The sequence below is a fragment of the Ascaphus truei genome, chromosome 9, assembly GCF_040206685.1.
Source record: "Ascaphus truei isolate aAscTru1 chromosome 9, aAscTru1.hap1, whole genome shotgun sequence".
Lineage (NCBI taxonomy): Eukaryota > Metazoa > Chordata > Amphibia > Anura > Ascaphidae > Ascaphus > Ascaphus truei.
In genome coordinates, this window is record NC_134491.1 from 26804574 (window position 1) to 26832105 (window position 27532).

The 27532-nt window shown below is 44.1% G+C and overlaps 2 protein-coding genes across 2 annotated transcripts in view; one reads left to right on the forward strand and one right to left on the reverse strand.

The window, feature by feature from the left end:
• Positions 1–13405, forward strand: part of ITPR3 (inositol 1,4,5-trisphosphate receptor type 3) — an 84273-nt gene extending 70868 nt beyond the window's left edge. The window contains exons 43-53 of the mRNA XM_075615390.1: positions 27–219; positions 1049–1174; positions 1550–1722; positions 2242–2406; positions 3141–3321; positions 4006–4113; positions 4413–4534; positions 5118–5283; positions 7533–7693; positions 11980–12141; positions 12440–13405. Of these exons, the coding sequence (XP_075471505.1) occupies positions 27–219; positions 1049–1174; positions 1550–1722; positions 2242–2406; positions 3141–3321; positions 4006–4113; positions 4413–4534; positions 5118–5283; positions 7533–7693; positions 11980–12141; positions 12440–12541 (1659 nt within the window). The 3' untranslated portion in view covers positions 12542–13405. The remainder of the gene's footprint in view (positions 1–26; positions 220–1048; positions 1175–1549; positions 1723–2241; positions 2407–3140; positions 3322–4005; positions 4114–4412; positions 4535–5117; positions 5284–7532; positions 7694–11979; positions 12142–12439) is intronic.
• Positions 13406–18608: 5203 nt separating this feature from the next.
• On the reverse strand, positions 18609–26846 carry UQCC2 (ubiquinol-cytochrome c reductase complex assembly factor 2). The gene is made up of 4 exons (XM_075614024.1): positions 26644–26846; positions 23210–23284; positions 22703–22772; positions 18609–18808 (listed from the first exon to the last, which is right to left on the reverse strand). The coding sequence occupies exons 1-4, from the start codon at positions 26779–26781 to the stop codon at positions 18711–18713; spliced, it is 381 nt and encodes a 126-aa protein (XP_075470139.1). The 5' UTR covers positions 26782–26846; the 3' UTR covers positions 18609–18710.
• Positions 26847–27532: the final 686 nt, after the last annotated feature.

Sequence of the window (27532 nt, forward strand, 5' to 3'; positions counted from 1 at the left end):
TAGGTGATTTACATTGTTTCCCTCAGATTGTCCGTTTGGACAGGAGCATGGAGCAGATTGTGTTCCCAGTCCCGTACATCTGCAAGTTCCTGACGGAAGAGACCAAGCACCGAGTTTTTACCACCACGGAGCAGGACGATCAGGGCAGCAAAGTTAGCGACTTCTTTGACCAGTCGTGTTTCCTCCACAACGAAATGGAATGGCAGCGAAAACTGCGCAGTAAGAAGCTAACAGCTGGACGCTTAACATGGCCAGAATCTGTCGCTGCCCCATAAGGAGAAGGACCCAACAATGATATGGCTCCCAAACCTAGAGTCTATGTGGAGCACTCGTACACCCAAAAGGGGGACTTGATAGGGTCTAGAAGTTCTCGGGAGACCAGCCATAGTCTAGAAGTTTTCGCATTCCAAAATGAGATGTTATTAGGGGCACCATCCAGAGTCTAGAAATGGTCCTTCTACTCCAAAATGAGATGTTGCTATGGATACCAATCAGAGCCTACAGGGAGTTATAATTTTCCAAAATAAGCGTTCTAGCTGTGGGTTTTCTGCTCCAAAATGGGATGTCGATAAATGGACCCACCAGAATCCAGATGTTGTTTGTTTCGTTTTAGACAGGTGTTGGTGAAAGGCACAGTCAGAAATCAGCAAGGTTCTTCTATTTCAGTATAATGTGTTGAAAAAGAGGTAATTAATGAAGGAGTTATTGTGCATGTCACCTCCTCATTTTCCATTAGGTATAACAGGTTTCATGATCCATCGTGTTTGTTAAAAAGCCATCTGCCTGCCATCTTGAATTGGAAATGTAACTTCATAGTTTGGTTTCGAAGAGGGGGGGGGGGTGCTCTGGAATCCCCATCAACTTACTCCCAAGCCACCAGTACCAGATGTCATTGTAGGAACTTCCGCTCTTCCCTTTTAAAGCTCACCTCTTCAAGGAAGCCATTTTTATCACCCATGCAATATTGTTTTGAGGACTTGGAACTGTTGAGTTGCATATTATAATAATGTACTTTAGATTTGCAAGCCATGTCTGCCTCTCCCCTCAGGTATGCCGCTGTTGTATTGGTTCTCTGGCAGGATGACACTCTGGGGATCCATTTCCTTCAACCTGGCTGTCTTTATCAACCTGATCATAGCTTTCTTCTACCCATACGTGGAGGGCACATCCATGGGTAAGATATCAATGCAAACCTGTAGCACTAGTCCCTGAACAAATTCCCTTTCCATTCCCCTATAGCTCAAGACCCTATAAAATTCCCCTTTTCCCCCCTGTAGCCACAGTCCCTATAAAAATTCTCTTTATTACTCCTGTAGCCCGAAGTACCTATTTAAATTGCCTTTAGCCCCAGTCCCCTTTATTTCCCTTATAGTCCCACACACTATAGAATTCCCCTTTACTTTCCCCTCTAGCCCCAGTCCCTATCAAAATCCCATTTTACTTTCCCTATAGTTAGAGTCCCTCCAACGGTTTCCAATCCCAGAGAAACATCCACAGAGAATGGCCACCACAGTTAATTTCTGACGTGCTCCCCCTCTTCCCTCCCCAGGAGTTCTGGATTCTCCTCTGATCTCCCTCCTTTTCTGGGCCATGGTCTGTTTCTCAGTTATGTCACTGTTCACAAAGCGTTATGGCCTCAGGCCGCTGATTGTGGCTCTGATCCTGCGCTCCGTCTATTACCTGGGGATCGGCCCGACACTCTATTTACTGGGAGCGCTGAACGTAAGATGTCTATCTATAAAAAGTCCAGAGTCCTGTGTCCTGTTCTGGATCTCAAGTCTCTATAGGGACATGGGAATGTGGTGATAACTCTGTGCAGATCATAGAGGGCGATTATAAGTGAGAATGGAGGCAGAACCTCTCCTGCTTCCTCTCCCCCCTGCTCCCCTCTCTCTCCCCCCCCCCCTCCCCACCCTTTGTGTTCCTCCTTCTCTTTCTGTCTCTCTTCATCATATACTGGGGATGCTGAACGAAATATATTTATCTAAAAGTCCTTGGAGCCCTGTGTCCTGTTCTGGAGCTCATGTCTCAACAAGGATATGGTAAGGTGGTGATACCTCTGTACAGATCATGGCAACATGACAGATAAGAGCATGACTTTCTTTTCCTCGCTCCCTCTCTCTTCTCCCTTTCTCTCCACCTTCCTCTCTGCCCCTCTCACCCTACCTCTTTCTCTACATCTCAAACTCTTCCTCCCTCCCTCTCTCCTCTCTCTCACCATTGCAACCATTGTTTCCACAGCTGACCAACAAGATTGTGTTTGTGGTGAGTTTCGTGGGCAACCGTGGCACCTTCATCCGTGGGTACAAGGCCATGGTCATGGATGTGGAATTCTTGTACCATGTGGGCTACATCCTAACCAGCGTTCTGGGTGTCTTCGCGCATGAGCTGTTCTATAGCATCCTGGTACGTAGTATGATATATATATATATATATATATATATATATATATATATATACCAATTGTAAAAAGGAGATCGGTGAAACAAGAAATACAATGTCAGATTAGCAGATCCTTTGGAGCACATTAAAGAAGCTGCAGTGGTATAACCAACCACAAGGATACCTACAGAAAAAAAGACAAAAGGAAGTGCAGGCTCCATAGCATAAATCAGTATTAATCTGAGGCAGGAACCGACGGACTACACAATCCATTCCCCAGGTGCCCAGCTGCACGGCTCTGGACTCCCACTCCTATCTGGTGACGTCACCCGCACAGAGATTTTCTCTGACATGTTATTTGCACTCTCTTGTGAGTGCAGGTCCTAAAGATCGCGGTTCTCTCCTTTCTTAATATTAAGTCCCATTTTTTACATAGAGTTATGCTATGGAGCTTGTGCTTCCTTTTGTATCTGGATCTTTTTGTAACTTTGCGTGTGTGCATTATGTATACTTTTGACACTGCTATTGGCTGGATGAATTTGCACCAAATTTGACACAAAACATCTCATACCTCCCGAGATGTACCAAGTTTGGTGCAAATGCATCCAGCCAATCACAAGATATGAGCGTGTGTTTGGTAGGTGACCTTTTCTAAAAAAAAAGGGTAATGTATGGGCTACTCGCCTATAACTATGTATAATATAAATATATATATATATTTTTTTTTTTTTAAACACCTGTGACCTTCCACCCACCAGCTGTTTGACCTGATATACCGGGAGGAGACCCTGTTTAACGTGATAAAGAGTGTGACGCGTAACGGACGCTCCATCCTCCTGACTGCGCTGCTAGCCCTCATCCTGGTCTACCTCTTCTCCATCGTGGGCTTCCTGTTCCTCAAAGATGACTTCATCATGGAGGTGGACCGGCTGCCCAGTGGTAAGGGGAGCCGACCAGACAAGCCAGGAGCTGTTCATGACAATTTTAGGAAGAAGGCAAACTGATTTTTTCCCCCCCCTAATATATCAGGGTGCCCCGTTCAGGACACTCAGGCGGGAAGATATCTGATTAGTTCTCATATTTCGAAGCATCAGCTATCAGGACGTTCCATTAATGGAACTTTTAGGCAGGAGAGATCTGATTGCCTGGGGGAACACTCTGTTATGAAGGATTGGTTTGACGGTGGCCAATCAAAATGCTCTGTTTATGGAATGCGATTCATATAAGTTTAAACAGTCACTGACACCCCCCTTTGATGGGATAAAGTGTCTCACGCAGGGGATCCTATAAGTTAATAGGGTCAGAGGTTCCTCCATCTGATGGGATAAGAGGGTGTGTGATGCACAGGATTCCAATGAACTAATTGGGTCAGTGACACCTCCCTCTAGTAGTATTATTTGGGCATGATACATAGGGGATTCCTATAAATGTATGGAGTTAGTGACAAATCCCTCTGATATGATAGGTGGGCGTCTCACGCAAGGGATGCCTATAAGTGGGATAAGGGGGTATCCCACACTGGGGATCTTATAAGTTAATAAGGTCAGTGACACTTCCCTCTGATGGAATAATAGTGTCACACAAAGGGGGTCATATAAGTTAATAGGGTCTGTTTCTTCACAGCTCCCCGCACTTTAGCACAGTCTATGCAATCAAACCCTTTTGCAGAATCCTGCAGCAGCGACCAGACAGACTGCGCTTCTGGAGTTACGACACTTGCTTCCCCAGAGAGTAAATATTGTAGGGATCATTCAAAAAGGTGTCTTTTTGGGCAACTTTAAAAGAAAAATCTGATTCTCCCTGTCTTTTCTTCTCTCTTCCTCTTTTCTCACTCTCCTCTCCCCTCCTCTTTCATTCTTTCAAACATCTCTCTTCATCACTACCTCTCTTCCTATCAGCCCCCTCTCTCCCTTACTTTCTCTCTCTCCCCCAGTCCCTTCACCCCTCTATTTTTCTTTCTCTCCCGCGCTCTATTTTAACTTGCTTCTCCTTCCCCTCTAAACTATTCCCCTTTCTGTTCTCCTATTTAGATGACGACGATAACACAGAGAGAGCGTGTGACACTTTACTCCTGTGCATCGTCACTGTACTTAACCACGGGCTGAGGAATGGAGGCGGCGTGGGGGACATCCTGCGAAAACCCTCCAAAGATGTAAGGGAACCCTAAATCTGTCCCACTGAGATACCGAGCCCTGGAAACCAGGGGGCATGTACAAGTTAGTAGTAAGGAACAGATCCCATATCAGTGCATTCAAAACCCTTTGTGGTATTTATGAAATAGTATAAATGTTCTTGTGTTGTTTCTAAGGCTCCTCCTCATGTTAGAAATCAAGGATTTCAATTGTATAAAATCAATCAATAAAACATTACTCCGATATACACTGTGACTGCAAGAGATAAATGACTGCACACTAACAAGTGGATAAGTCACATGACGGATTAAGCCTATTGTCACAGATGGCTTGAAGGTGCATTAAATGCATATAGTGCCGTTAGTGAGCAGGTATGAAAATGAAAATCAGTGGTACTGTGACAGACAGCTATTTTTTCTCTGCAGCATGTATAAGTTAAAATGGCTGCCAGCGAGGTGAACAGGAACTGACCTCAGAGGGCACTTTCCTCTGATACAATGATCAGGCGTCTAACGCACCGGAATCCTACAATTTAATAGGGCTAGCGTTGCCTCCCTCTGATGGGATAAGAGGATGAGTGTTTCTGTATGTTTTGTCCCGCAGGAGTCCCTGTTTCCAGCCCGTGTGGTGTACGATCTGCTCTTCTTCTTCATCGTCATCATCATTGTCTTGAACCTGATTTTCGGTGTCATCATTGACACGTTCGCAGATCTGAGGAGCGAGAAACAGAAGAAAGAAGAGGTGCTGAAAACCACCTGTTTTATCTGCGGTGAGAACTGACCCTGTAACTCTCCTCTTTTGCCCCATATAAATGTTCCCTATAACTCCTATTGCTCCATATAACTGCTCCTTATAACTCCTCCTATTACTCCTTATAATGGCTCACTAGAACTCCTCCTATTGCTCCATATAACCACTCCCTGTAACTCCTCCCATTACTCCCTATAACTCCTCCTATTACTCCCTATAACTCCTCCTTATAACTCCCCTCCTTATAACTCCTCCTTGCCCTATAACAACTCCTATTACTCCTTATATTGGCTCACTAGAACTCCTCCTGTAAGACCGGCATTAAACATGACAGGGAAGATTTCTATTGCTAATACTTTCAGTTAATGGGACACTTGTTGCTTTATAAGATTGTTCTTTTCTTGTTTGTTTTTCTTAAAGGGGCTGCAGTGTTTCCTCTTAAAGTTCGGGCTCTGTATATAGCACTTTCTTCCTGTGGGTTTTTTAAGAGGAAACCGGAACTGTTCGGTTTATTTTTAGAGCTCTGGGTAAAGAGATTAACTCGCTTAGTGCTGGAGGGACCTGCGGCGAGCTGCAGATTAGAGTGTGAGCTTGGTGGGCGAGAGAGTCATTGTCTGGGCGTAGATGGACCAAGAAATAGGAGAGATATTTAATGAATGGTGTATAATGACATATCTTTATTTAGATAATAATAAATACAGAGACAGACAGATAGTGTAAACAGGTACAGATAGATACAGACAGACACACCAATAGAAGGATATATACTGTAGATAGATAGATACATAGATACACAGATGGATGAATAGTTCGATATTTATATAGATATACATATCTATTTATCACTGTGTCTATATCTGTATATCTAATGTTTGTGTATCTATCCAATCTAATTAATAATCATCAGTCTAACAGTTATATTATATTAATACATTTTAGGTCCTAATAAGACAATATTATATATATTAAAATACAATATATAACTCCCTAGGCTCATTTGACTTCCATTCAGCAACTAATTACATTTATCTCATACTATAAACCTCATTGGATGGCATTTTACACTTTATTACAAGAATATACTGGGAATCTGTACCAGAACTGTTACGGAAGCCTATGGGGCATACTCCTAACATCCACCCACCAATCCTATTGGTGCCAGCTGTGCGGCTGGACCAAACTCCACGCTATCTAATACCCCTAACATCCACACCCCCAAACCGGACCAAACTCCACGCTATCTAACACCCCTAACATCCACACCCCCAAACCGGACCAAACTCCACGCTATCTAACACCCCTAACATCCACACCCCCAAACCGGACCAAACTCCACGCTATCTAACACCCCTAACATCCACACCCCCAAACCGGACCAAACTCCACGCTATCTAACACCCCTAACATCCACACCTCCAAACCGGACCAAACTCCACGCTATCTAACACCCCTAACATCCACACCCCCAAACCGAACCAAACTCCACGCTATCTAACACCCCTAACACCCACACCCCCAAACCGGACCAAACTCCACGCTATCTAACACCCCTAACATCCACACCCCCAAACCGGACCAAACTCCACGCTATCTAACACCCCTAACATCCACACCCCCAAACCGGACCAAACTCCACGCTATCTAACACCCCTAACATCCACACCCCCAAACCGGACCAAACTCCACGCTATCTAACACCCCTAACATCCACACCCCCAAACCGGACCAAACTCCACGCTATCTAACACCCCTAACATCCACACCCCCAAACCTAATGGGACAAGTTGTGCGGCTGGACCATACCCTGAGGCACACTCTCTCCCACAATGAGCAGCCGCTTTACCTTTTGTTTCAACCTTGCCTGTTACTCCCTGTACGCTCTCGGGAGCAGGGCCCTCATTCCCTTCTTGTTTGTCCTTATTTGTATGTCATTCAGTTTATGTAATTGATGTCACCCTGCATCCCCCCCCTCCTCCTACCCCCCCCCCCCCACTGTACCGCACTGTGGACAGTGGCAGGCAGATTTCTTTTTTGCACAAAATTAAATACAATTCTAAGTTTTATTTTTATTTTTAAACAACACAATATTTATCAAATATATTTTAATATTTAATATTCCAATTTCCCCTGGTTGGAATACATCTTTATTTTCTAACGCTGCACCCCTATACATGCTGCTAGTATATATACATATGATGTGTAGGAGATGTGCAGTACACACACGGATGTGATGTTTTTTTATCCCGTTGATGTGGTATATTCCCGCAGGGCTGGAGAGGGATAAGTTTGATAATAAGACGGTGTCCTTTGAGGAACATATAAAGGAGGAGCACAATATCTGGAATTATCTGTCTTTCATCGTACTGGTCAGAGTGAAGAACAAGACAGATTATACCGGGCCGGAGAGCTACGTGGCACAGATGATAAAGGTCAGGACCAGCCGTATTATATCATTAGAACACGCTTATTCTATGTAATATTGTCAGAACACGCTTATTCTATGTAATATAGTCAGAACACGCATATTCTATGTAATATTTTCAGAACATGCTTATTCTATGTAATAAAGTAAGAACACGCTTATTCTATGTAATATATTCATAGCACATGTATTCCATGTAATATAGTAAGAACACGCATATTCTATGAAATATAGACAGAACACGCTTATTCTTTGTAACATTGTAAGAACACGCTTAATCTATGTACTATAGTCAGAACATACTTATTGTATCTAATATTGTAAGAACGCTTATTCTATGTAATATAGTCAGAACATGCTTATTCTTTGTAATATTGTAAGAACACGCTTAGTCTATGTAATATAGTCAGAACACGTTTATTCTATGTAATATTTAAGAACACGCTTATTCTATGTAATATAGTAAGAACACGCTTATTCTATGTAATATAGTAAGAACACGCTTATTCTATGTAATATAGTAAAAGTACTGAAGATTGAGCATTTTATTTACAATAGTGAAGAGGTTAACTGTATTATCTGTATGTTTGCGCTTGTTTGGTATGTCATTTATATCACTCTGTACCCCCATTGTACCGCGCTGCAGAATGTGTTGGCGCTTTACAAATAAGCTATTATATAAATATATATATATATATATACACACACACATTACCATCCAGCAGGGCAGGAGAACAGCAAAGGAAAGACAGCACTCAGAGGTAAGTATGCAGAAAAAAATGTATTTAGAACAGACACGTAAGACCGATGTTTCGATCCCACAGAGGGATCTTCTTCTTGGGGATGTGCAGTGAAGCCTGTGCCTTACCGTGACTATATACTCTATACCAACTTGCACCCATCCCCTGGAATCAATGAAATCATTCATTAGAACTGCGTGATGTCTCTCCTGCTCTCCAAATTGCTTTCGTCTGCCATTTTGGATTAGCCGTGTCTGCGGTGTGTGCTCCGGAGCGCGCGTCAGCTGTTGAATGTGGTAGTGGATCGGGCGCTGCGTCCTCCGTTGCCAAGGCAACCTGGAATACTTCGTATACACCGCGCAACACAGTCTCAGTGCGGCCAGCAGCTTCTGTGGAAAGACGTCATAAAGCATACAGCCCGCAGTTCTATGCGAAGTACAGCACGTGCATACGAAGTATTTCAGGTTGCCTTGGCAACGGAGGACGCAGCGCTCGATCCACTACCACATTCAACAGCTGACGCGCGCTCCGGAGCACTCACCGCAGACACGGCTAATCCAAAATGGCAGACGAAAGCAATTTGGAGAGCAGGAGAGACATCACGCGGTTCTAATGAATGATTTCATTGATTCCAGGGGATGGGTGCAAGTTGGTATAGAGTATATAGTCACGGTAAGGCACAGGCTTCACTGCACATCCCCAAGAAGAAGATCCCTCTGTGGGATCGAAACATCGGTCTTAGGTGTCTGTTCTAAATAAAAAAAAATCCGCATACTTACCTCTGAGTGCTGTCTTTCCTTTGCTGTTCTGCTGGATGGTAATGTACTCTTTGTACATTTTTTATGGGATTAGCACCAGGCCTTTTGGATTTCTACATTGGAGTGCTTGCCCTCCTGTCAACAGTCGTCCCGTCCCCGCCTGTCCACTGTCCCCGTCCCCTCCTGTCCACTGCCCCCCCTCCTGTCCCGTCCCCCCTCCTGTCCACTGTCCCCTGTCCCCCCCTCCTGTCCACTGTCGTCCCCCTCCTGTCCACTGTCCCGTCCCCCTCCTGTCCACTGTCCCGTCCCCCTCCTGTCCACTGTCCCGTCCCCCTCCTGTCCACTGTCCCGTCCCCCACCTGTCCACTGTCCCGTCCCCCTCCTGTCCACTGTCCCGTCCCCTCCTGTCCACTGTCCCCGTCCCCTCCTGTCCACTGTCCCCTGTCCCCGTGCCCTCCTGTCCACTGTCCCATCCCCTCCTGTCCACTGTCCCGTCCCCTCCTGTCCACTGTCCCGTCCCCTCCTGTCCACTGTCCCGTCCCCTCCTGTCCAATGTCCCCTCCTGTCCACTGTCCCGTCCCCTCCTGTCTACTGTCTCCCCCACCCTCCTGTCCACTGTCTCCCCCCCTCCTGTCCACTGCCCCCCCACCCTCCTGTCCACTGCCCCCCCACCCTCCACTGTCCCCCCCCCCTTTTCCCCCACTCTCCCCCCCCCCCCCCCCTTTCCTAGCGGGAAATTTAACTCACGGGCAACGCCGGGTCTCTCAGCTAGTATGTATATATATTTTATGCATGTGTTTATTTTAATATATTGATATATGAAGCTACACATAGATGTGTTTCTCTCTATCTATAAATCTATATAGTGCGCATATAGATAAGTGTGTTTATACATCTATATGAATTTGTGTATCTTTTTATCTATATAGTGCCCCAGGGATGTAGCCCATCACAGCAGTAACACACTTGACATACTGTATAGCACATAGTGGGTATAAGAGCTTCAGACATGAAAGTAACAATAGGAAAGGGAGCCCCTGCCCTGAAGAGTTTGTGTGTATATAGATTTACATGATCGGCAGAGAATGTCTGTATATGAGTCTCGTGTCCTCTCCTGCAGAGTATGTCTGTGTACAAGTCACCTGTCCTCTCCTGCAGAGTATGTCTGTGTACAAGTCACCTGTCTTCTCCTGCAGAGTATGTCTGTGTACAAGTCACCTGTCCTCTCCTGCAGAGTATGTCTGTGTACAAGTCACCTGTCCTCTCCTGCAGAGTATGTCTGTGTACAAGTCACCTGTCCTCTCCTGCAGAGTATGTCTGTGTACAAGTCACGTGTCTCCTGCAGAGTATGTCTGTGTACAAGTCACCTGTCCTCTCCTGCAGAGTATGTCTGTGTACAAGTCACCTGTCCTCTCCTGCAGAGTATGTCTGTGTACAAGTCACCTGTCCTCTCCTGCAGAGTATGTCTGTGTACAAGTCACGTGTCTCCTGCAGAGTATGTCTGTGTACAAGTCACCTGTCCTCTCCTGCAGAGTATGTCTGTGTACAAGTCACGTGTCTCCTGCAGAGTATGTCTGTGTACAGTCACGTGTCTCCTGCAGAGTATGTCTGTGTACAAGTCACGTGTCTCCTGCAGAGTATGTCTGTGTACAAGTCACGTGTCTCCTGCAGAGTATGTCGGTGTACAAGTAACGTGTCTCCTGCAGAGTATGTCTGTGTACAAGTCACGTGTCTCCTGCAGAGTATGTCGGTGTACAAGTAACGTGTCTCCTGCAGAGTATGTCTGTGTACAAGTCACGTGTCTCCTGCAGAGTATGTCTGTGTACAGTCACGTGTCTCCTGCAGAGTATGTCTGTGTACAGTCATGTGTCTCCTGCAGAGTATGTCTGTGTACAAGTCACGTGTCTCCTGCAGAGTATGTCTGTGTACAAGTCACGTGTCTCCTGCAGAGTATGTCTGTGTACAAGTCACGTGTCTCCTGCAGAGTATGTCTGTGTACAAGTCACGTGTCTCCTGCAGAGTATGTCTGTGTACAAGTCACGTGTCCTCTCCTGCAGAGTATGTCTGTGTACAAGTAACGTGTCTCCTGCAGAGTATGTCTGTGTACAAGTCACGTGTCCTCTCCTGCAGAGTATGTCTGTGTACAAGTCACGTGTCTCCTGCAGAGTATGTCTGTGTACAAGTCATGTGTCTCCTGCAGAGTATGTCTGTGTACAGTCACGTGTCTCCTGCAGAGTATGTCTGTGTACAGTCACGTGTCTCCTGCAGAGTATGTCTGTGTACAGTCACGTGTCTCCTGCAGAGTATGTCTGTGTACAGTCACGTGTCTCCTGCAGAGTATGTCTGTGTACAAGTCACGTGTCCTCTCCTGCAGACTATGTCTGTGTACAAGTCACGTGTCTCCTGCAGAGTATGTCTGTGTACAGTCACGTGTCTCCTGCAGAGTATGTCTGTGTACAAGTCACGTGTCTACTGCAGAGTATGTCTGTGTACAAGTCACGTGTCCTCTCCTGCAGAGTATGTCTGTGTACAAGTCACGTGTCTCCTGCAGAGTATGTCTGTGTACAAGTCACGTGTCCCCTGCAGAGTATGTCTGTGTACAGTGACGTGTCTCCTGCAGAGTATGTCTGTGTACAGTCACGTGTCTCCTGCAGAGTATGTCTGTGTACAAGTCACGTGTCTCCTGCAGAGTATGTCTGTGTACAGTCACGTGTCTCCTGCAGAGTATGTCTGTGTACAGTGACGTGTCTCCTGCAGAGTATGTCTGTGTACAAGTCTTGCGTTCCCTCCTGCAGAGTATGAACCTGGACTGGTTTCCTCGTATGAGAGCAATGTCACTGGTCAGTAAAGAGGGGGAGGGCGAGCAGAACGAGATCCGTGGCCTGCAGGACAAGCTCAACTGTACCATGCGCCTGGTAACACATCTTACGTCTCAGCTCAACGAACTCAAGGAACAGGTACAGCTCCTATATGACCTATAATAGGCTCATAAATTTGCTACCTAGAACACATGCTGCTCTATATAACTAACCATATAACTCCTCCTATTGCCCCATATAAGCGCTCCCTATAAGTCCTCGTATTGTCCCATATAACTGCTCGCTATAAGTCCTCGTATTGCCCCATATAACCACTCCCTATAATTCCTCCTCTTGCTCCATTTAACTAATCTGTGTAACTCCTGCTTTAAGTGTGAAGCCCAACAACAAATGAAGGGCCAGATGTTTAATTCTACTGTACATTTGCTGTTCCCAGATGACAGAGCAGCGGAAGAGACGTCAGCGCATGGGGTTTGTTGACGTCCAAAATAACACGGGACACACCACAGCCAGCAGCCAGATAGCACAGAGCCAGTGACAACAGTGATACTGGTACACTGGTAGTGAACACACCGCACTGTTTAATGATGCATAGTAACTCCATACACTGATAATGAACACGCCGTACTGTATAATAATGATGAGCATCTATACACTGATGACGAACAAACCGTGCTGTATAATGAGGCTGAGAGTGTGTGTTTGTGTGTGTGTGTGTGTGTGTGTGTGTGTGTATATATATATATATATATATACTTAGTTAGTTAAGTTATGGTGGGTAAAAAAAGTGACAAAAACCCTCCACAGTAAAGCATATAGCAAATGGACATATTACTGTATACTCATTTGCATGTCTTAGACAGGTGTGCAACCCCGCCTTTCACCATTACCCACCATAACTTAACGAAGTATGGTGAAACCTATCCCTGCTTCATTTTGCAAAGCCAGTATAACCAACCCCACACTGATGAGACCCATTTAGGTTGAAACGGTTGTCTGTGGGTGGATTTACTGGCTATGCATCTTAACCCTGGCTGTGCTGAAAGCTGTGATATGCAACAAGCATTAGCTTACAGGGGACCGTGTCATATGGTTTTGAAGCAAAGGGTGGCACTGTGTGCTCATTTGCATGTCATTTCCCAGAATTCCTTGCTGCAGTGGAAGCACTGTGTGCTGGGTGATAATGGTGAAAGGCAGGGTTTACCTGTCTAAGACATGCAAATGAACACACAGTAATATTTCATATATATATATAATATATATATATATATACACACCGATAATGAACATGCTGCACTGTATAATGATACTAAGTATCGCTATAAATTGATAATGAATACTCTACGCAAGGCCTGCACAACTCTAGTCCTCGAGGGCCGCAAACAGGCCAGGTTTTCAGGATCTCTACTTCAGCACAGCTGGCTCAATTAAGGGCTCAGTCATACTGAGCCACTAATTGAGCCAGCTGTGCTTAAGTAGGGATATCCTGAAAACCTGGTCTGTTTGCGGCCCTCTGGGACTGGAGTTGTGCAGGCCTGCTCTACACTATATAATGATACTGAGTATTTATACACTGCTAATGAGCATGCCGCACTGTATGTTGATGAGTATGTCTATATAAATTCCCTATAGACAGGATTTTGGCATTGGAAAAATATATATTAGGATGTTAGAAAACTGTATTTTTCATATTCCGCTTGGATACAATGTTTTTTCAAGTATATTTTGTTTTACAGAGAGTATATAGATCATTTACACTACAGAAGTAATGGGAATATACAGCTGTTGATGTTTTTATTGTATAGGGTGCAAATAAGTTATTTTTGCTGGTAGGAATTTGAATTGTATATTTAACTCATCCTATTGCTCCATATAACCGCTCCCTATAACCGTTAAATTCACGTCTCCAAACATATCAAAGTCCTAGGTAAAGAATTTTAACCTAGTTAAAGTGATGTCTTTCACCAAATATTTACTGTTTTAATTGTCAATTTCTGTGTCTTTATGCACCATCATTTCAGATTTTTACTGTAGAAAAGATGTTTTCATTAAATAAAAAACTGTTGCTGTTTAGCCCGAATTTTTTAAAACCTGCAATAAAATTTTGTCTGTAGAATCGTTGGAAACAATGCTGAAACGGTCTTTTTCGGATTATGCAATAGCAATAAATGTGATTTTTTTTTTGTTATTCAATTAACCCAGAATAATTTTCAGAGTTTTTAAATTTTTCAAGGTAAAGTTTAGATCATCCGTGTTCGAGAAATAAAAAATTTAGATCAGGGGTAGCCAACGGCTGGCTACCCCGAGGGGGGGGAGGGGGCTTGAGGACTGGAGTTGAGCACCCCGGCACTGTGGGACATTCCCCGCCCTTATTAACGTTCTATAGTTGACCGAAACATTGGATTTTGTGCTATGGACAATATACTTTTTGATCCCCACTGGTACTGTCTTCTTCATCGCATCATTCTTTGGGTGAAGTATTTCTTATGACGTGTGAGATATATATACTGTATACAGGCATACCCCAGTGTGTGTGTGTGTGTGTATATATATATATATATATATATATATATATATATATATATATATATATATATATATATATACACAAAAGAAACACACAGCGCAATTCTAAACAATTTGTTCCTGTGGGGGTAATTAATCACACCACTATTAAAAGAGCCAATATTACAAAATGAGCTACATACCCTGGTTAACACCTAACCCTACACACTGCAGCCGATTTAGGTCTGCGGCTCCACGACGCCGCCTTTTGAATCTGGAGAAGAGTGACCTAAGCGCAAATATGACAGGGAAAGAAGAAAACACAAGAAAAGATCATAGGGCAGTATATCTATAATTATATGGACTAAAATTGGTAAGCTATATGCTTACACAGCTGCGACACGTAAAAGCATGTAATCCTCTCTGGGACTCGCCACCGTAGCTTTAGGGATCTTGTTGTTGGACTGCTGGATCTCCAGATTCTTCTCCACAAGAAGTCAATTACAGCTGCTGCAGGAGCTCCTTGTCTGGGCACTTCTGTGTCTCTGCGGATGGATCTCACACAAGAGGGGAAGGGGGGGGAGGGAAATAATGGAAGGGAACAAGATATGTGTAAAACCTATTTAATATATTAAAAAAAACAATAAAATATGACTGATCCACTCACATTGTGTGAGTAAATAGCAAGCAGTTGAGAGTGTTTTGCGAGTCTCTCACACTCGTGTAGATTCGCCGGTTGCCAGTCCTCTCCGCGATCTCCGTTACTTCCGTACCACGTGATCGGCCGTGGCGTGTGACGCGGCTAGTGACGCGGCTCGGCACTCGCGAGATTTGGTGTCTGTCAATACAGTGGAACACTGCCGGAGCTCCTCGCGAATGTCTCTCCACTCAGACCTCCTGGCGTGTCTCTCTCTCTGCTGCAGGTGAAAGCAGAGGGGGCTTGAGGACTGGAGTTGAGCACCCCGGCACTGTGGGACATTCCCCGCCCTTATTAACGTTCTATAGTTGACCGAAACATTGGATTTTGTGCTATCGACAATATACTTTTTGATCCCCACTGGTACTGTCTTCTTCATCGCATCATTCTTTGGGTGAAGTATTTCTTATGACGTGTGAGATATATATACTGTATACAGGCATACCCCAGTTTAAGTACACTCGATGCATGTACTGTACTGCAATCGTCATATACGTGCATAACTGATGTAAATAAGGCATTTGTAACAGGCTCTATAGTCTCCCCGCTTGCTCACACCTTCGGTACAGGTAGGGAGCCGGTATGGCTGTTCAGGACATGCTGACTGGCGCATGCGTGAGCTGGCGTTTGCCTATTGAGCGAGATGTACTTACTCGCGAGTGCACTTTAAGTACACTCGCGAGTAAGTACATCTCGCTCAATAGGCAAACGCCAGCTCACGCATGCGCCAGTCAGCATGTCCTGAACAGCCATACCGGCTCCCTACCTGTACCGAAGGTGTGAGCAAGCGGGGAGACTATAGAGCCTGTTACAAATGCCTTATTTACATCAGTTATGCACGTATATGACGATTGCAGTACAGTACATGCATCGATAAGTGGGAAAAGGGAGTGCTTCACTTTAAGTACATTTTCGCTTTACATACATGCTCCGGTCCCATTGCGTACGTTAATGTGGGGTATGCCTGTATATATATATATATATATATACATATACATATACATATATACATATATACATATATACATATATATACAGTGGTCGACAAATCACCAAAAAATCTACTCGCCAAACAAAAAAATCTACTCGCCACCTAGTACCACACGTGTGCTGCTTGGGCCAATAGGAGCTCGGCACGATGTTAAATGCACTCGCCCGGGGCGTGCAAACGTATAGGTTTGTCGAACACATATATATATATATATATATATATATATATATACAATGTCAATAGCGTGGTAGTTTGCACTCACGGTTTGTCAATGGAGGCAGATGCTCGTCCCATAAATGAATGTAGACATATGGTGGCCAGGGGGATCCTGATGACAAAGAGACAGCGCACCGCAGCATAAGTGAAAAAACAAAGTGTATTGTAAACACGGGGCAGCCGACGTTTCGGTAAATAAATCATGACACGGTGTAATATGCCATGTGTTGTTGTTCACCTGAGGTTGTATTTACCTAATTTTTAGACCTGCTAAGGAACAGATGATTGTTATTATGTCCTGATATGTAAAACCATGGAATTCAAAGAGGGTGTACTTTCTTTTTCACATGACTGTATACATGCGTGTATATGCACGGAAATATGTATATAGATAGATATGTATATAAAATGGAAATAGCCGTGTTAGTCCAGTTGCGAAAGTGCAGAATAAATGAGTTCTTCGGTATTAGGTGATACCTTTTTTATTTGGACTAATTTTATTTGTTAGTCCAAATAAAAAAGGTATCACCTAATACTGAAGTACTCATTTATTGTGCACTATGCAGTATATGTGTGTGTGGGTGTGTGCTTTTTGGTCCCAGTTTAAATGCCTGCCCCCGGACTGTATATATTACCATCTTTTACATTGTGGGGTTATCATTATCAGGCAACTGGTGTTAACCTGAGTTATATATATGTAGTTTTTGCTGCCGACGGTTACCGTGGATTACACCCAGAATTAACCCTTTGTGATATGCTTATCAACATTACCTTGGACACTATACTGTACTGTACACGTATCTTTATGCTTATCAACATTACCTTGGACACTATACTGTACTGTACACGTATCTTTATGCCTCACATGTTTTTGGGAGCATTATTCTCTCTCCAATCTATGATACTATTTACCATGGGACTGTTTGCTGTTGATTCAATTTAGGTCTGGAATTTTTAGGGGTTTTTCTACTCCCATCTTTACCATCTTTTGCCCTACAGGCTTTTTGGGTGATTATATTCCCATGTCGCATGTTCCCACCATATACTTTGCTAGGTCGGAATATTATTTGACCGGCCGGTCTCATTTACATGGGGGGGGGGGGGGTGGGTGTGGGTGTGGGTGTGGGTGTGTGTAAATAGATATATATATATATATATATATATATATATATATATATATATATATACACACACACACACACACATATAGATATATATATACACACACACACCATCATCACGCAATCCTAGGCGTGACCTGTGTGTTGAAGGGACTCTTTTCCAAACAAGTTGCTGCTAGTGAGAGAGGAACGGAACGCCCTGCTTCTACTCTTCTGTTGAACACGGCGGAGTATACATACACATACATACACACACACACACACACACAAATGTTATAGATATATATATATATATATATATACACACACACTATTAAACTTTCCGGGTGTTTGAATATTTTCAGTGAATAATTCATCGGTTTCCTTAAAAACACTAAATATAGTTATTACTTATTAAACTAATTGTGCGGCAGTCATTAGCCATAGTCATTAGCCATAGCATCAACAGGGTGAAAACTCCAGTGTCTATATATACAGTATACAGCCTGATCACAGAAAAGATTAGGTACAGTAACTATTCTGCAAAGGGAATAGAGACATCAAAAGTTGAACTTTGTCTGGAGAAAACCAAACAGACTTGCTTTACTTACCGAATTCCAAAAACAGGTTAAACAGTGGGAGCTGGTGCTTAACCAACGTAAAGAATATGGCTAACTAGGTCCATTACCACAGTAACTGCAAGAGATCCAATAAAGGATCATGGAGAACAGCTAGGGCAAAAATATGCTATATAAAAGCAGGCTGCTGTCCTGAAACGTTAAGTCCTGTTTTATCTTTTTGCGGGCGATTTATATAGAATTAAAATGGACATTTAAGCATAGTTTTGCTTTGATTGTGTGCTCCATGCTCCTTTTTGGGGATCTTTTAAGTGTGTGTGTTTGCCTTCTATTGAAGAATCCAGTTATGGATTTTGTATAATACACATCTTTTGGCAATCTATGGTCTTCGTGTGCAGTGTCTATCCCTCTCAGCCTGTGTTCTGAGTGAACACACACACACACACACACACATTGTGCTGGCAACAGTTCAAAGGGTTAAAGTGAAAACCTTTTGGATGCAAAACCCAGACGGAGGGTATAGGAAGCAGCTGTTTAATAGGACATTGTGCATACACAGCAGACAGTGTGTACATATACAGGAAAGGGAGTGGAATTGTATTGTTCTAATAACAATAGCGTCATTCTTTCGCACCGTCCTGCTGGGTTTTCGGATTAAATCTCTCTCGGAATCGTTTCCACATTCCCTTCTTCATGTCTTCCAACTCTTTCAGGCTATCTGCCGGCACAAAAAGGGAAATGGTAAAATGTATATTAAAAATCCCACCTCAATTTCATTCAAGGAATTGTTCCTAAATTCTGCACTCAGGCCAGAGGGAGGAGTGAGTGAAAATTCTGCGTGCAACCTTTATTTAAACAGGATTCTGGTTAAAATAATATTATGTTTATGGAGAGATTATATATATATATATACACACACACATACACACGTGTGTATATGCACAGATATATGTATCTAGATAGATATGTATATAAAATGGAAATATCCATGTTAGTCCAGTTGCGATAGTGCAGAATAAATCAGTTCTTCAGTATTAGGTGATACCTGTTTTATTTTGACTAATGCCAATGCGATTCCCCCCATGTATAGGCCTGATAACCTGTTCTATGGCTTGAAATGTTAGTTGTATTGTTTGTCTTTATTTATATAGCGCCATTAATGTACATAGCGCTTCACAGTAGTAATACGCGACAATCACATAAATAACAAATATAAATAACAGGTCATGGGAATAAGTGCTTCAGACATAAAAGTAACATTTAGAAAGAGGAGCCCCTGCTCCGAGGAGCTTACAATCTAATTGGTAGGTAGGAAGAAGGTACAGAGACAGTGGGAGGGCATTCTGGTAAGTGTGTCTGCAGGGGGCAAAGCTTGATGTATCATGTGTATAGTATTAGCTACGGTGCTACTCATATGCTTCTATAAGCAAGTGTGTCTTAAGTTGGGTCTTAAAGGTGGAGAGAGAGGGTGCTAGTTGGGTATTGAGGGGAAGGGCATTCCAGAGGTGCGGGGCAGTCAGTGAGAAAGGTTTAAGGCGGGATAGGGCTTTAGATACAAAGGGGCTAGAGAGAAGACATACTTGAGAAGAACGCAAGAGTCGGGATGGTGCATAGCGAGAAATTAGGGCTGAGATGTAAGGAGGAGCAGAAGAGTGTCAAGCTTTAAAAGTGAAGAGGAGAATTGAGTGCGAGATGCGGGATTTGATGGGAAGCCAGGAGAGTGATTTCAGCAGGGGAGACGCTGAGATAGATTTAGGAAAGAGTAGAGTGATTCTGGCAGCAACGTTTAGGATTGATTGTAGGGGAGACAGGCGAGAGGCGGGAAGGCCGGACAGCAAGAGGTTACAGTAATAAAGACGTGAGAGAATGAGGGCCTGAGTCAGAGTTTTAGCAGTCGAGCAACAGCGGAAAGGGCGTATCTTAGTTATATTGCGGAGGAAAAAGCGACAGGTTTTAGAAACGTTTTGAATGCGAGAGGAGAATGTGAGAGAGGAGTCGAGTGTGACCCCCTAGGCAGCGTGCTTGGGCTACTGGGTGAATTATCGTACTTCCAACAGTAACGTGGAAGGATGTAGTAGGGTAAAGAGAATAGTCCAGGCACACGGTTTTATCACAAAGAAGAAAATTTAATCCAGCATAAATCCAACGTTTCGGCTGTGTGCAGCCAAAACGTTGGATTTATGCTGGATTAAATTTTCTACTTTGTGATAAGACCGTGTGCCTGGACTATTCCCTTTACCCTGATACCACTTGGGGACCTGGTAGGACGACCCCCCTTCGTCCGTGGGCACCGGCAGGTGACATTATAGTGCTTCATTGATTGTGTGCCAGATCACCTCTTTCTATTGAAGGAGGTAGTAGGGCCAGGTTTGGGAGGAAGTATGAGGAGCTCTGTTGTTGCCATGTTAAGTTTAAGGCGGCGGAGGGCCATCCAGGATGATATAGCAGAGACATTCAGAAACTTTGGTTTGTACAGCAGGTGTAAGGTCGGGGGTTGAAAAGTAGATTTGTGTGTAGTCAGCATAGAGGGGATATTTAAACCCAAGAGATGTGATTAGATCACCTAGAGAAAGTGTATACAGAGAAAAGAGAAGAGGTCCCAGGACAGAGCCCTGGCGTACCCCCACAGAGAGATCAATAGAGGAGGAGGAGGTGTTAGCAGAAGAGACACTGAAAGCACGATGGGAGAGGTAGGAGGAGATACAGGATAGAGCTTTGTTCCGAATACCAAGAATATGGAGAATGTGAAGGAGAAGAGGGTGGTCCACGGTGTCAAATGCTGCAGAGAGGTCGAGTAATATGAGCAGATTGTAATGACCTCTGTCTTTGGCAGCATGGAGGTCATTAGTTATTTTAGTGAGGGCTGTTTCAGCCGAGTGAGCAGTGCGGAACCGAGATTGAAGAGGGTCTAGGAGAGAATAGCTGTTGAGAAAGTGGAGCAAGCGAGTGAATATAAGACATTCAAGGAGTTTAGAGGCAAAAGGCAGGAGGAAGACAGGTCGATAGTTAGAAAGACAGGTAGGGTCAAGCTTGCTGTTTTTGAGTAATGGTATAACTGTTGCATGCTTGAAGGAGGATGGAAAGGTACCAGAGTAGAGGGAGGATTTAAAAATGTGTATGAGCGTAGGGATTACAGTAGGAGCAAGAGGTTTTTAGGAGATGGGAGGGAATGGGGTCAAGAGGGCAAGTGGTAGAGGGAGAAGAGGAGATCAACAGTGACACATCCTCCTCTGAGAGTGGAAAAAGAGTCAAGGAAGGCAGGAGGAGAGTTAGGAAGCGGTGTAGGATGGGAGGAGGAAACAAAGGGGATGTTCTGACGTATGGATTCCACCTTTTCCTTAAAATAGTCAGCAAAGTCTTGAGGTTAGATGGAGGAAGAAGAGGCATTTGTGAGTGGTTTGCGTAGAGAGTCAAAGACAGAGAAGAGTCGGCATGGGTTAGACTTGTGCGTGTCGATTAATGAAGAAAAGTAGGTTTGTTTACATTGAGAGATGGTAGAGTTGAAACAAGATAGCATAAATTTGTAGTGAAGGAAGTCGGCGAGAATGTGAGATTTCCTCCAGAGGCGTTCAGAGGAACGAGTGGAGGAACGCAGCACGCGCGTGTGGGAATTTAGCCAGGGTCTGGGGTTAGGAGGGCGAATACGGCAGAGAGAAAGTGGGGCATGTAGATCAAGAGAGGAGAATAAGGCAGAGTTGTAGTTCCTGACCAGGTTGTCAGGGTCTGTATTCAGAACTGAGAGAGGAGAGGGTGGAGCATAAAGTGGAATCAAAAGGCTGGTAGGTTAATAGAGCACAGGTTTCTGCAGAACCAAGCGGTAGATGGAGGTGGAGAAGGGGAGAAGCGAGAGAGAGAAAATGAGATGAGGTGATGGTCAGAGAGAGGAAAGGGGAAAAGGAGAAATCGGAGAGAGAAACGTTTTTAGTGAAAACCGGTCTAGGTAGTGGCCATCCTTGTGGGTGCTGGCTGCAGTCCACTGTTCAAGGCCAAAAGAAGAAGAGGTTAGAGAGAGAAAGCGGGAAGCCCAAGGGAGAGAGGGGTCATCAATGTGGCAGTTGAAGTTCCCAAGGAGTAGAAAAGAAGAGTCTAAGGAGAGAAAAAAAGAGAGCCAGGATTCAAAGTGAGAGGGAAAGGCAGAAGGGGGATGAGTAGAGATAGGTGGGCGAAAAATGACTGCCACGTGGACAGGGAGAGGAGAGAAGATCTGGACAGTGTGAGCCTCAAAGGAGGGAAAAGAAAGAGGGAGGAATAGGAAGGGTACAGTAGCGGCAGAGAGAGGAGTAGCCCCACGCCTCCACCCCCGTCATCAGGGCGCGGAGTGTGGGAGAAGGAAAGGCCACCATAAGAGAGGGCAGCTTCCAGAGCAGTGTCAGACTGAGTGAGACTGTTCTCAGTTATAGCAAATAGGAGCAGAGAGTGAGAGAGAAAGAAGTCATGCACAGAGAGGAACTTGTTAGAAAGGGAGTGAGCATTCCAAAGGGCACAGGAGAATGGGAGAGAGGAGGGAGGGTGGCAGGGGATGGGTATGAGGTTGGAGGGGTTGACACCAGAAGGAGTAGATGTTGCATTTGGCAGGCGAGGACAAGAGCATGTAGGAATAATACAGCCTCACCTGTTGCCAGCACCATGCGATATTCTTCCACGGTAACCTCAGTGAAGCTTGTATCTCGGAGACGTGGGTACTTAATAGTGAAGAGACATAAAGAGCGCATCGGTTGTTATTAAGATGGTCACCGTGGTGCAGGCCTCTGGCAGTGAACAGCTAAAATGCTTTACAATATTTTCTATTTACAATCTCCCTCTGGTGGCCATTGATGTGAAGACATGTGTTACAGATCCCTTCTGTGTCACCCTTTGTTGGGAAGGACAGACACCATGTCCCATAGGTCCCCTCTGTGTATCACCCTGAGGGGGAAAGACAGAATCAATGTCCCATAACTTCCCTCTGTCACTGTCTCTGAGGGGGAAGGTGAGAATCCATGTTCCATATGTCCCTTTTGTCTGTGTCACCGTCACCCTGTGGTGAGGGACAAATTCTCTGAGTCACCCTGTGGTAGAAGGGACAAACTCCCTGATTTACCCTGTAGTTGGAGTGACAGACAACCTGTGTCACTGTTACCTTGTCTCTGTAGTAGCTGCTGTTAATCCTGCTCAGACTCTCATACATTTGGTCACAGGCGTCTGGATCAGAAACCTGCAGAATAAAATATATATTATGTTTGGACGTGTGCACGTATAGAGGGAATTACTAACTCACCCAAGGCAGCAACCGGGATAATCATTACAGAGGTGAATGCAGTGAGGAGAAACATTACCACACAGGTAAGAAGCATCAAAAAAAGTGTATTCAAGTCCACATAATCCAATGTTTCTGTCCTCTCAAGGGACCTATATTAGGCCATTTTGCTGCCCTGGGTGATGTATGAGTGTATATGAGAATAAATGCAAACAAAAATGTGAAAAAGGTAGGCACACCTTAATCAAAATACATAAAGTTAATGTGAGCATGTATGATGGATTAACCAAATATACATCACCCAAACAGGAACTCTGGTAAGAAGGCCCCGCACACTGGGTATCCATGAGGAAAATAAAAAAAGTTTCCATCCGCTACGGGACATTTATTAGGGACCAGCAGGGCCACTGGCAACATTCCCGCAGCCCAGACCTAGTCTCCACCTGGGCACCTCCTCCCACCATCAGCAATCCCACAAGTTACCATTCTCCTACACTCCCCACACTCACTCCCCCCCTCCCCGATCATTTTACCTGAAGGGCTCCACGGCGGAGTGGAGCAGGTCGGTGCCCTGCAGCCGGAATGCAGACGTTGGACCCGAGTTCCGGGCGGAGACAACTTCCGGCACTAAATAACAATCTATGATATCAAGGCTCAAAAGAAACCATTGCTCAAAGTCTTTGCTAGTTCCGAGACAAATAAAGCTGTTGAACAATGCCGTACCCAAATAAGACTAAATTAGAGCAGCTAGACAATGTCTTGTACGGACGGTTTTCGTTGAAACAATCGGAGGGGAGTCCCTGACTTGGCACCAATGCTCATTGAAAAGGCGAAATATTTTTATAAGCAAATTAAATTGACTGAACCATGTGCATTTTCAGATGGATGGCTTGCATGTTTAAAACGTCTCATGGCATTAGAAGGCTAGATGTGTCCTGTGAACAAAAATCGTTCGACCACGAAGCTGCAGAAAAATATTGTGTAATTTGTAATAAATTAATTGCTGAATATGAGCTATCCCCCTGACCAAATGTATAATCCAGGTGAAACTGGCCTATGTCAGCAACGTTGCCTAATTCTACCACAGCCGGTGCGAGCGGATCTAAGGCTGCTGGTTTTAAGCAGAATAAAGGTCGAATAACTGTGTTTACATGTGCTAATGCTACAGGCACGCATAAAGGGAAGCTTTTGGTGATTGGGAAATATAATCGTCCTAGAGCTTTGAAAGGTTTTGCACATTTACCTATTGTTTACAAAGCGCAAAGTAATTCATGGATGGACAAAGACTTTTTATGAATGGTTTCATTATGTTTTTGCACCCTCAGAGAAAGAAAATGTTCGACAAAATACGGAAATCTGAAGATAGCAAAGCTATTCTTTTATTAGACAAGTGTCGCGCTCACCCTCATGAATCCGAGTTGGTGACCGGTAATATTTTTACCATCTTCCTGTATGCCAATTTTACCTCATTGATCCAACCTATGGACCATGGACCTACGGTTATCCAGAATATGGAATGTTATTACAGAAGAGATTTTCTGAGAAAGTTAATCAATCATGAAGACCCTATCCAGAACTTGTAATCTCTTTATAAGATAAAAGATGCCAGGGCTTGGAGAAAATTGTGGTCCAGTGTTATGTTTGCAGGAGTTTTCTATGATGGAGAATTTGTAGGCTTTAACAAAAGACCTAGAAAAAATATATTAGCACACATTCTTGATACGGTGAAGGATATTCCTTCTACAAACTTCGAGAATGTGAGATAGAAGAGTGGGTTCAAGCCGATAATGAGTTGGGAGTGACATGTTAGTGATGCATTGTGAATTAAAGTGAAAAAAGGCGCTAGCTACTTAACATTAAGTGACAATAAATGCAGTGTAATAAAATAGTGAGCTAAATAAAATAAAACCAAAAAATGGTATACAGATAATATAAAACCCTGCTCAAACCCTCTGGTGGAACTCCGGAACGGCGAGGGGAGGCGGTGAGAGCTGCACAGTACCCACAGATTTCACACTGATTGTGATAAATGCTTACTTTTAATTAGCACATTGTAAGTGCACATTTTATATGCTTATCAATTTTTACATAAAGTTTATATCAGATCGCGCTATGTAGTGCTGTTTTTCTCCTCTACATATACCATCTCCCAACTGACGAGACGTGCCTGGAGGGAATCCCACACACCAGTATATCCTTATGGGTAGCAGCCCTATCTGCTAACTGCATTTAAAACCACAACCATCTTGTGAGTATATTCACCTTTAGAGCCAAGAATATCAACACATCATTGGTCTCCTCATTCAAAACGTCTGCACTTAAATTGTTTTTTATTTGTCTTTTGTTCCCCACATGTGCTCCCCCTGGATTGTCTGAAAAATGTTAGTGATGCAGAAATAATAGTGTGAATCCTGAAAAGCCTAAGGACACTGGGGAAAAACGCTGAAGATTTTATTGAAGAACAGAGACTAACTTGGGCTAATGCTGCTTCAGCTTTTGATACAATAACTAAAGTTGCAGAAAGTCCGACTTGTTATTCTGCACAAAAGGTTATACAATTACTCTACTTTCATGCAAAAAATAAAAGTATGTAGGCAAGCTGATATCAGGGAGTTATTCAGAAAAGCTTCCAGGGCTTGTCATGGGGCCAGTGAACATTCAGCCCCCTCAGCATCACTTTCTACAGCTATACTTGGCCCTGAGGCACTGCCTCCTGCATCTCCAACTAAACAGTACATGGTGTACAGCAGTGTAAATAGTTATAGTGTATACTGGGTGTATGACGTGCTACCCCATACTAAGTGCAAGATTTCTCTCCACTGCATGTTTATACAGCACCTCAGCAAAGATTACAAGGAACATTACAGTTGTACTTGATTGGCGAGTACCTGTATACTATGTTATACTTTATATGTTATAATGTATTGTAATTCTTTGAAAACGTGTAATATAGTACAGTATGTATAACTCTGAGTTAGAATTTTTGCTTATCCGGCACATGCCAGATAAAGATTTTACTGCATCATCATCAGCCCTTATCGACCAGTGCTAGATGGAGAGAGAGTGCGATGGAGAGAGGGGGAGATACTCTCTGTCAGAGAGGAATGTGTAGCACTAAATAGACTCCACTTCAACCATTTTCACCGTATTGTTAAACAAAAATCCCATTCCCCCACCCCCTCCTTCCTCTCAACCAATCACCGCACAGCTCCATCAGCCAATCGGAGGAGCCGCCAGCACCCTGCTACCAATCATTGCGCGATATTGGTGCCTTTCCCGCGAAGCGATGGACAAATGGGAGGTTGCCGTTCACCGACCTGCGTGTTCTCGCCTTCCCGGAAAGCCTGAGCCACCCTCTGCCGCAGAAAGGCGCCCAGGTCCCTGCCCCGCTTTGTCTCATCCAGCGGCCATTCTTCGCACAGCTTCAGGAAGCGCCGATATCGCGAAGCCGCCATCTTGTCCCCGATCCTGTCAACCCTGACAGGACGGCCAATGGCGAGGAGGCGGGGCCAGCAGACATCCAATCAGGGGAGATGAGGCCCAGTAAGCGGTGCTGACCGAAGGCGTGTCGTCACCTCCATGGGTGGGGTTATGTCAATGAGATTGCTTAATATTAAGTAGGGCCTTAAAGGCGAAAGCAATGCATTTATTGCCCTTAGTTGGGGAATTCTATAGTTAGGTGAAATTTATTTTCTCCTTCCAGTTATTACCCTTGAGCCCTTTTTAAGATGCTACGTCCCTATATATCCATATAATTGCACATATCTGTTATTAATTCAATAACAAATAATTATCAAAAATGAGGACCAATCCCTGAGTCTTCCCTATAGAAATCCCATTTACTTCCTCTATATAAATCTCCTTTACTTTCCCTCTAGGGCCGCACTTATAGTGCTGGCGACAGCGACGACGCGTGCGCTTATAGTAAGCGCGACACGGCGACTTGGTCGCGATCGCTGGAAGTCACTTCAATTTGATTTTTCCAGTGACGTCAGCGTCTATATGCGCGGCTTAACTCCAGTCTACATAGACATCCCCTGTACTTGCCTTATCACCCAAGTCCCCAAATAAATCCCCTATAGTTGCCATCCCTATGAAAATCCATTGCACTTCCCCATCAGCTCCAGTCCACGTGGAAAAACCATTTGCTTTAATTATAGCATCACCCTACAAAACCCCCCATTTATTTCCCCTATAGCACACGTG

Coding starts and splice junctions, on each gene's coding strand:
- UQCC2 (XM_075614024.1), bottom strand. CDS start 26,781: ATGGCGGCTTCGCGATATCGGCGCTTCCTGAAGCTGTGCGAAGAATGG. Junction 23,285..26,643: donor GGGAAGGCGAGAACACGCAG/GTCGGTGAACGG, acceptor TTTATTCTGCAG/GTTTCTGATCCAGACGCCTG. Junction 22,773..23,209: donor GCAGCTACTACAGAGACAAG/GTAACAGTGACA, acceptor TTCACTATTAAG/TACCCACGTCTCCGAGATAC.